The sequence below is a fragment of the Larimichthys crocea genome, chromosome XXIV, assembly GCF_000972845.2.
Source record: "Larimichthys crocea isolate SSNF chromosome XXIV, L_crocea_2.0, whole genome shotgun sequence".
NCBI lineage: Eukaryota > Metazoa > Chordata > Actinopteri > Sciaenidae > Larimichthys > Larimichthys crocea.
The window spans coordinates 9,003,443-9,014,080 of record NC_040034.1 but is presented as its reverse complement, the minus strand read 5'-3'; the positions used below and the strand labels follow the sequence as shown (position 1 = coordinate 9,014,080).

General features: G+C 41.6%; 1 protein-coding gene across 2 annotated transcripts in view; it reads left to right on the top strand.

Moving 5' to 3' along the window:
- Nucleotides 1-10,611, top strand: part of begain (brain-enriched guanylate kinase-associated) — a 43,927-nt gene extending 33,316 nt beyond the window's left edge. For both annotated transcript variants that reach the window (XM_019259174.2, XM_019259176.2), the window contains one exon: nt 5,998-10,611. In XM_019259174.2, the coding sequence (XP_019114719.1) occupies nt 5,998-7,539 (1,542 nt within the window). In that variant the 3' untranslated portion in view covers nt 7,540-10,611. The remainder of the gene's footprint in view (nt 1-5,997) is intronic.
- The last annotated feature ends 27 nt before the right edge of the window (nt 10,612-10,638 follow it).

Here is a 10,638-nt window from a genome sequence, read left to right as displayed (position 1 = left end):
TATCTTAAAAAAATAATAATAATCCCTGATCAAGCTGCTCTAATTTTGACAGCTTTTTTGCTGTTGTGGATTATTCAAACTGCTTTTATCTGGAAGTAACATTTTGCAATTTTAGGTTTTTTTTTTTTTTTCACAAGTGGTTTAAACTAATTTTAAAGCCATCTCAGCCAACCTTTTCAGTGCAGCACAGATTCAAATTGACACATTAATGCAGCAGTGTTGGAGAGCTCACCTCAGACCTCTTGTGTGCTCTGTAGTGAGACTTGGAGCACTGCAGTAGCTGGGCTGCCAGATTGCAGTCTTTCCTGTACAGGTCCTGTAAGAGGCAGAAAGATTATCTCAATCACTCAAGTCATACTCAAATTGATGTTTTTGGCAGCCGAGGTTCAAGTAAGCTTTGCTGAGGGCAATTATGTTGAACACCCTCTGGGAAAAAAAAAAATGTAACGCTTTAGATTACAGCATTTTAATTGTGGTCTAATTATTGTATATTATGGGGGACTTCTGGAGAAAATAATTATACTGGTAATTATAATGGTAATGGTGCCATAGCACACACAAATCTAAGAATACAAAATATCAATTTACTATTTATGGGGTATTTAAAATAATGGTCATGGGGAAACAAAACAAAAAAGCCTGGCATGGCGATGATGATAACAATTATCGAATAATGAGAAAATGTGTAAAACACCACAGAATATGTAGCATACATTATGGGCTGTTTTCATTGGAAAATCAGGATAAGTAGCTACTGCATTAGGCAATTCATTGATTTAGTGACCCGCCAAATGAATGGACAAATTCATCCATTGAAGTTGATGGAGTTTATTTTAATAAACAGTTTTTTTCAGCTATATTATTTCACCAGGTTATTTTTCATTTGTATATCTTGTATCTTCCCACTACAGTCTGAGCTAGAGTTTTTGTGAAGTCTTATGATGATATTCAACATGCTGTATATATTTTAAATGGGGCAAAAGGTGACCACTCCACTTCTGACGATGTGAATGGAGTAGTGACAGTTTTCTTGAGGCTTTGTATAAACCTGGTATTCATTCGGTCTAATAAGAAGCAGGGACAGTTATGAGACAAAGGGCCCTTGGGGCCCCTGGGTCTGTGCGTCGTAGGTCTGTCGGTAATCTATCCATCATAATAACCTGTTGTAGATTAAATGGTTTCGTCGTCATAAGTAATACAAATGTCATACATTTAGGTCTCAGGCATGACACATTTGAAAGGTTATTTTAGGGTTATAGGCAGTAAATTCAAAGCTTGCCCCGCGGAGGACATTTCTGCCTCGATTCGACTCTGATGGGCACAATTCTACTCCCACTCAAAATGAACCTTGACTCCAATCAGCCTGGCTGGATCTGGGGTTGTCAAAATACTCTATAGCTCAGAAGTGCTAAAACTCCATAGACCAAAGACAGAAAATACCTAACTGACCTGGATCCCCAGTAGAAATACCAGTAAAATCACTTTGGAAAAAGTGAGGCCTTCCAATTGCCACATGCCCCCGAGCTCAGATCCACGTCGCTAGGCCAGGGCTCCGAATTCTGGCAGGCCTGAGGATGCCCATTGATTTCAGTATAATCACTATAAAACACCCTCTGGCTTAGAGTTAATTCCTCTATCTGTTGTGGCTGCTTGAACACCAAATATACAGGATGTTGGATGATATAAACATTTAGCAATAGTGGGTTCACAGAGAATGCTGCCAGCTGGTACAGGACAACATGTTTCCATCAAGGGGAAAAAATGCTTTTTTAAAGAGTTGTCATTTCAGTTTTCCAAGCCAACTGTTGTTTTGGTGCTAACAAGGTCGGGTTACTGACCAGGCAAGGAAACCAACCACCCCAAATCTCTGTAACACCGAACGCCCCAGGCTACTGCTTAGATTTGAGGGGCTGCAGCGAATATAAGCTGGGCATGTCCTCAAGTGGAGTCCCATCATACCAAAAGCTCAGATATTGTGGGAGCCCATTACATGATGTAGCCTGGGCACTCACGTTGTCCTCTCTGAGTTTTTGATGGTGATCTTCGCCTCCATGAGGTGGTTGTTGAGGACGATGATTTCCCGGCTGAGGGCTCTCTTTTCCCTTCCATGGTGGTGGGACTGCAGTGTGAGAGAAAGAATCGACAGGGGAAGAAAAATTGGAGGAGGAAAAAAAAAAGGAACAAAGGATGTGAGAAGTAGATCAAGTAGATGATAAGAAGAGAGGCAGGAAGTAAAGGTTAAAGGAAAGAGTTGAGTGTAAGATAACAAGAGAACGATGAGGGAGCCAAAGTTGGAGGGCGGAGAAGAAAAATAAGATGATAAAGAAAAGAAGAAAAATGAGGAGAGGGGAGAGAGCCGTAAGTCACTATCAAGTCTGAAGCCTGTGCCAGCCGGCGGTTTTAATTAAAAGAAGATTACACTTGCCAGCACTCATATATATCAATTACTCTGGGAGTAAGAAAAGAGGTATGAGGGGGAGAGAAAAATAAAGAGAGAGAAGAAAGACCAATAAAAACACTGTTTCTATTTTCAGTGATTACTGGCAAAGAAATGCAAAATGACTGCTGGAGTGACATTTAGCCACTAACAGCAGAGCCTAATGATGGTGATGTCTGCTGCTTAGCCTGGTCTGTCTTTCTGTCTGTCTGCCCACTTTTTCTTGACAACTGCAAGAATGACCACTGCAATTTGGCACAGGCAAGTCATGGTGGCCCTGAGGATTATTCCTATTGATTTTTGGTGGTCCAGACCTCCCATTGCACTCATCGGCTAAATCTTTTTTGCACATGAAACTAATGAGACAGTTGGATTGAATAAAATCTTCTGTGCACAGTCTTCATCTGCAGAGGACGAACCTTTTCCATTTTGAACATGTGCTTTCCTCTGACACCTTCTAGCTCAGAAAGACCCAACCTAATAAACAGGCTAATGGCTGAGAACATTCATGTCTCTGTGGGGATAAACCCAAATTGGCCTCATAGTCTGAGGGTAGTCCGCCCAGTATCTCTGGGATTCTTTCCATTTAGATGATACTGCCCTCACGATTTACATCCAGTGCCAATGTTCAGTGCTGTTGAAGGAGCTGTGTGCCCTTAATGAGGAAACTCAGCGAACTGCTAAGACTTGCAAGGCAAGGATCAAATGACCGATGGAGACACATTGAAGTTGTCACTAGGCTATCATGTACAACTGTACATGGAAAAAGTAGTAGTGGCTGTTCATAGACAGGGAAAAATGTAACAAAGCTCATTATTTTTCTTTTTTGACAGGTTTTGATTCAAATGTGATCGGTGCACTACATTTGAAAAGGGAGTTCCAATTAAGCCCCTCTCACTCTGAACCTCATGAACGTGCATACAAATGCATACTTCTATGCAAAAGAATTTAACCACAATTAACCATCTCTTCAATATAATTTGATTTATTATTTCTCCATTAATATACCAGTAATGTGCAAGTCTTACTTCCAGCAAAGCAGCAGCTAGAATGTCTAAGAAATAACATTAAGAGAAACAGCTCAATACCATTGTAATGAAAAAACAACGCTTGGACTTTTTTGTTATACTACATTGCCATATTATAATACTACTGTGAACATTTGCACATTTATGAACACTTGACTTTTACCTGCTTTTTTTGGCCTTTTCAAGTGTATTTGATAGAGACAGACATGTAGCAAAGAGCCGCGGGTCGGATTCAAACCCTGGGCTGCTACAGCAAGGACTGAGCCTTTGTACATGGGTCGAATGCCTGATACCATCTGAGCTAATCGACACCCCCAACGTCATACATTTTCACATTGCGGGTATTTTACAGGCTGAAAAAGTAAAAAAAAAAGAAAAAAAAGAAATGCCCCCTCAAGCTCTTTAATGCATCAGTAGATAAAGGTATAGAAATACAGCCTACAATTAGAAAGAGAATACAGAGGTGCACAATTACAATCAGGAAATATCAAAGAATACATAAATAAGCCAAGAAAATGGCCAAGCATTAAGAACCCAATTTCAATACTTGATAGTTTTTGATACTCAACACTTCAGACAAAATTGGCATTCAGAATGAATTAAGGTTCAGTGTCCAACCCATGACGGGATCAGCATTTCTCCACCAGTGTTTTATTCCTGGCTGTTTGGAAATGACAAGAATACTTTATAAAAACCTAACTGTTAACTGAATACATTTAAATAATACTGAATTAAGGGGAGCAGTGTACATTACAGAGAACTTGGATCTCAGTATTACTAAGTTATGGGCTCCAACCCTAAGCTTGATGGAAAAAGCAACGCCATAAATCATTGATGTCACTGATTTGGTGCTGTATATAATTAGTGTACCAGCAAACAAATTCTTAATGCATCATTTCTGTACTGGAGAGAGGTTACCCATGTTGTGTCGGTGTACTATTAAAAGCCTTGGTGAGTGGTTTTCACAATAAGACGCTCATGGCCTCTTCAGTCTGTCACTGATTAAGTTCTGCTTTCTCAAGTACCATCTGCCTGCATCCTGGCTATGCATAATGAATGAATGAAAGAAAATCTGGACTGAGATGAGATCTGATGCACAAAAGAATAAGATTTATACTGTCAGAAGGGGCTGAAAACTACCTGAGATACAAATACAAGTGTGTGTTTGTCTATTAAATCTTACCTGAGATACAAATACAAGTGTGTGTTTGTCTATTAAATCTTCATTTATGATTATGATTATGGGTTTTATTGAGTGGCTGTAAGTTGCTAGAATGACTAAAATATTAAGTGCTGGTTCCATCATACACCATTAAACCACTTATCTCAATAAATGGAGCAAGACCTGTAGACGTGTATGCTGTCACGTGGATTCAAACCGCAAAACTGTGTGACTGTTAATTAAGATTTGCTTGAGATAGTAGCAAATGCTGAGCTAGCTCATTTGGAGCACACATTGTATATTATCTTGTACCCCTCCTCGCCACAGCCTCACCTACTTTCCATCTCTATTCCCCCTTGAGAGAGGCAGAAGCTGCTAAAAATAACCCGCATCTTTTAAGTCGGGTTATTTTATGCCGAGGCGAGCTTCTATTTCTTAACAAAGCCAAGTCAGTATTTCATCTTTTTTTTTTTTTCTATTCCCAGCTGGAGACCCAGAGCACTGGTTTAATTTGAATCTAAGCCGTTCCCTGTGGAACTGATATGTGTTTGATGGTAGACAGAATAAAGACACTGAGTAAAAAGACGGGGGGAGAGAGAGAGGGAAATAAGGCTTTTTGGTTGAGAAGGCAGCGGAGCAAAAGGAGAAAGATGAAAGGATAAAGAAAGTGAGGAAAAAAGTGTGGCAGGAACAGTTCATACTGACCCTGACCAGCTTTAATAGGCACAAAGAACCAGTATGTAACTGACAGAAACAGCTTTCTCAGACAGGAGCCAATCAAACAGATTATATGTATGGTTGTCTGCCTGTGTTTGTTGGAGTGAGACAGCAAGAGAGGGAGAAAGATCAATAGAGAGAGACGGACAAACAGATCAGAGAAAAGACAGAAGGATAAAAATATTATGTGTCCAAAAAAATATTTATTTTATTCATGTGTCCCTCCAAATGACAAAGCTGAGATAAGTACAGACACATATAGTAAAAGAAAAGGGACGTGTTGGAAGAAAAGCAAACAAATAAATAAATAAAGATTGTGTGCAGCAGTTTTCTGACAAGTTCATTAGAGAGGCCAAGTACTGCATTTCCCCAGAGATGCACAAACAGGTCTGGACTGTGTGAGCTCTGTGAGAATGAATTGCTTTCTAAACCAGAACTATAGATTAAAATCCTTGAGGGATGACTCTAAAAATACATTCAGTGCAAACAGAGAAAGCTCAGAATATGTTGGAGGAAGATATTCAAGTTGGCTCTATAAATAATTAAGAAACAACTGCTGAGGAATTTCAATTGTAACATCACTGTTTTGTTTTTATTCCCTGCCTTCATTAAGCTCATTTTATATCTTGGTGTGTCTGTCTTCCTGGTCTTAGCTACCATTGGATTTCCAGCAACGCATCAGTTCCCACATTGAGAAACATAATCGGGGTAGCGGAGTCACCATGGCAATGTGCCACTCCAATTACTCCGATGCAGTGCCAACATCCCTAATTGCCAAGGTCTTGGAAAAACCGGAACCAGGAAGCAGTTGTCCTGTAACTCGCTCGCCCAGCCCGCAACCGCAGGATGGAGACTTTCTTACAGGAAGAGGAAGCACTGATCACCTGAACCGCCGCATTTCGTATAAGTCTTCTGACCTGTACTGCAGCGATACGGCACTCTACTGCCCTGAGCGATGGCAAGATACAGAGCGCAGGCAGAGTGTCGACCTCCACGGCACCAGCCTGCTCCAGCTTCACGCCCAGAACTCCACTGACAGCAACCCAGATGAAGAGGCCTACCACTCTGGAAGTTTCTCCCACCATGAGGCTCCATCCTCCTTCCAACACCATGAAGAGTTTGGCGCTGGCAGCCTCCCTGCATCCAGTTCCTACTCTAGCTTCAGCCTCGCATCGGACGAGAAGGGAGGAGTTAGTAGTGGTTGTGGGCGCACTGCCACCAGCACCTTATCCTCTTCTCACCAGGGTCTCTATATGGATTGGCGAGAGAGTGGCAGTGGGGACTATGGGCGCAAAGGCATGTCCCCTTATGAAAAAGACAACGCGAGCTTCCCCAAGTCGCTCAGCATCCAGCACATGGTGATCCCAAGGAGCCCGCAGAAGGGCACTTCACCAGCTTACACAAGGACGGCTTCATGCTTCAGTGAACCATACCATTCCAGCACCCCCCGCCTGGCCTCCTCTCACAGCATGGGGTCCACAACTGGACTGGGCCAAGCTCGTGGAGGGGCTCTGGACAGCCGAGGTGAGATCCAAGTCCCTGAGGATGACCTAAGCAGCCGCTGGAGACAGCTCAGTGTGGAAGACATCAACACGTTCTCATCTTCCTACCGTGATATCACAGGGCGGGTCTCTCCGTACAGTTTCTCTGAGCGCCACTTTGCCATGGGCCCCTCCAGTAAGGTCAAGGGGTCCCTCTACAGCAGCTTCCAAGAAGGAGATGACGTCTTCCACAGTCGCGTGCTGGACCAGTGTTTTGCTGTGAGTTCCCCTTCGCCCAGCCGCAGCCCAAAACCTATGGAGCACCGTAAGCAGGAGAAAACTTCTGTTCTGTACAGAGCCAAGGATGACAGTCAGGACTCCGAGTGCAGTCTGTTCCTCTCAGGGAGCTCTAAAGAGAAGGAGAGCAGTGGGGGAGCCATGGCAGCAAGCAGCTCTAAGAAGGACTATGTAAATCTGAGCGCGGACAGCTCGGCTGAGTCCTTACACCAAAGCTCCCTCGAAGCCTCAAGTCTTCAACACTACCCCGCCCCTAGGCCGATCGTCCGGCCTCGCCCGAGCTCCAGCTCCGCTCTCAGTGTCGGCCCCGCACTGCCAAAGAAGACCTCTCCAAGATACCAAAAATTTGGCAGCACGGGACTGACCAGAAAGGACAGTTTGACCAAGGCACAGCTGTACGGGACACTGCTGAACTGAGCGGAGGGGAAAAGAGAGCTTTTCATTTTATGCATGATGATGATGATGATGATTCCTAACTTACTGTACTGTATGTCTCAAAAGCTCCCTGCAGCAAACACATACTTGGTGTTATGGGGTATTAAGATGTTGTTGTTTTATGTATCTCTTAGCCAAGGCACGTTTCATGCAGTCTGCAACACTTTTTCTATTGTATGTCATGCAATGGTGTAGCTACCTAAGACCAGCTAATCACTATGTTTTTATTTCATTGATAATTAGAGCCACCGGGATCGAACCACGTTGTCTAAGAAATATGACACAGACCCGGCTACATGGACGTACTGTGCTATTGCTCTTTTTTTGGTGTTAAGTACTGTTAGTAAAACCAGCAAAAGACCATTAATTCCTGCTCTAATATATACGATATAGATAATGGACTAAAGCGTCTAAAGTGTAATAGGGTGGCTTAATTACACACGTTAAGGAGAGGGAGGTTTATCCATTTTGTATAGTGGACCCTGCTGACTGCAAGCTGTTAAAAAGCCTTACTCATTCTCTATTTTCTCCTAATGCATGCTGTATAATGCATATAAATACGATAGAAAAAAACACATTTCCACCTACAAACACCACTTACTAAAAAGGATGTGTTAATAAAATGAATTGGCTAAACAAAAGATGTAAAAAAAAATAAAGTATTTTATTCAAATGCCATATAATATTTATAGCAGGTGAGAGTTCCTTTCTGATGCTCGGGAAACTTAAAAGTCCCAGATTTTGTTTGATGGAAGAATAGCTTGCCAGTTGATTGAACTGAACAGAAAGATTTCTAGCGTTACTCAGCTGGAGTTTTCTTATTTTTGTATCAAAATGAGATGAAATCTGAGGCTGTACTGCACAGTAGTTACGCTCATACCAGGACACTTGTGAACTTGCCTTAATCCTGTTCAGTGGACAGAATGGTCTCCTTTACAGCATCAAACAAATGTGTACATACTGTATATCTGCTGTATTGTTACTGTACGTATACACTACTGTTACTGTTCTTCCTGTCAGACATAACACACATACAACCAGTTTCTTGGAAAAGGATTAAGTATGTTCTTACACTAGGACAGAACTCTTACACTTCTCAGTTTCTCCCTTGAAACTTGTTTCGCTTCGAGACAAGGAAGCTTAATCGCTGTCTGAAAATCTGGCACGAGCACAGCCAAATTTCTACTCTGATACAAACTCTTTAAACACTGTTGGCACTAGTTGCACAAACCAAAACAAAAAGTGCTGGATCTTTTAGTTTTTCGGGGAGAGATTAATTGGTAAATTTTCCAGGCAAGCTGGCAGCTCTGCAATGTATGCACAAAAAGGGTCATAGTTAAGCGATTAAAGACGAAAATGTACAGTCAGTGTGTTGTTTTTAAACCAGCATGCTCGATTAGGCTGTTTTAGAGAAAACACTGTGAAAATAGACGAAGCCTGTATATACATACGTACATAGAAAAGTGGCAAAGACATGCTGTCCTGTTGGCGATTAAACTAATTAAAATAAAACCCTGCCTTATGTTAAGAAAAAAGTTACAGAAAAGTTGTCCTGCTGCCCCACAATCATGCCACCATCTGATACTCTTACTAGTACAGATGTGGACAAAACGACAATGCTTCAACATCTGTGAGCCCTTTGGCAGGATAGATGTTGAAGGATTCCTTCCTGCCCGCGTGGCTCCATAGATCTGAGAGGAATGGCGACAGGGATAAGCTACATAATGGGAACTCAGCTTTGCCCTCGAGTTAGTCATGAATAGATTTTTTTCTGGAAGGCCATGCTTCTATCTCTCCCTTTCCTGCAGATCTGAGAACTGGCTTAAGGCTGTTTCAAGGATTACAAAACCGCATCTGTTCTTTTTTGACCTTTGTCATGTTCATGAAGGTGAAACCGCTCCACACACAGGCCACAAAAAGTCTCTAATCATGCTCTCATTTGGTATAATGTTTAATTATCTAAAGGGTTGAAAAGGTTTTGAATTCAATTTAACCAATGTACAGAGAGTTTGAGAGGATATACGGTATTTTTGTGTTGTGGACATAATGTATAAAAAGAGATATAGATGATGAGATACACAATTGTTATTACACTATGACTATTTTTTATCCAGTTTCATTTGATGTTATATTTATCGAATGTTTTGACCCTGAATGAAGAGGCTGAAGTGGTTCTGTCCTGTCCTACCTCCAGCCCTGTTCCAGGAACAACAGGCCAGCTGTCTAAATGTCACCATGTTTGTCTGTCTGATGCATGGTTATATATTTTTGCTGTATGTTTATTTACTTAATAAAGATGGGTGTTGGGAAATGCGTCATGTTTGTTTTACTTCGCAACATCATCTCTCCTGAAAAGGCCCTCAGGTGTTCATCCTGATTTATAGCCTGATTTTAAACTTTATTCTTCTAGCATTTTTACTATTTTGCAGCTTTATTGTTTCATCCTCTCTAATTTGTTTTGACGTTAATGATCCTCTGTATATGATAAACACTGAAAACACAGAGGGGCTACAAACAGCACATCCATCCATATGATTTGGCTTTACAGATCACTCAGTGGTCGTTTACGACAATAATGATGTCAATTTAACGATTATTAATTACAGTGTAAACAACCTCAGGGGCTAGAAAGAGTACTGAGCTCTCAGTGTATTTCAAGTGCTGTTCTACTAGATACTGAATAAAGATCACAAGCATCTGTGTGCACTTCACCGCTCTGCCGCTGACTGGCAGGATTTTGGAAGAACCTGGCAATGTTTTGACAGTTGTCTGCATACTTTTTTAGTTCTCTGGTTGTCTCTCTGTGATGCTCTAAACTGTCAGCGAGAACGGAAATGTCACATCAGAGCCAGCGTGAACAAAAAAAGGCACAAAAGGAAAGTGACGTGCAGAATATGGAATGAAAAACACGACTGATTAGACCCCAAAAGATTCTTTTTTTTAAACGAACATGATGATAACGGTGAGTCCCCAGCTGTTTTTGGAGTGGAAAGCTGACTATGTGTGCAGCTAGACCTCTTTCCCAACCGCCTACCAGTCTGATAAAACACATAACAATATTTAACTCTTTGAACTGTAACT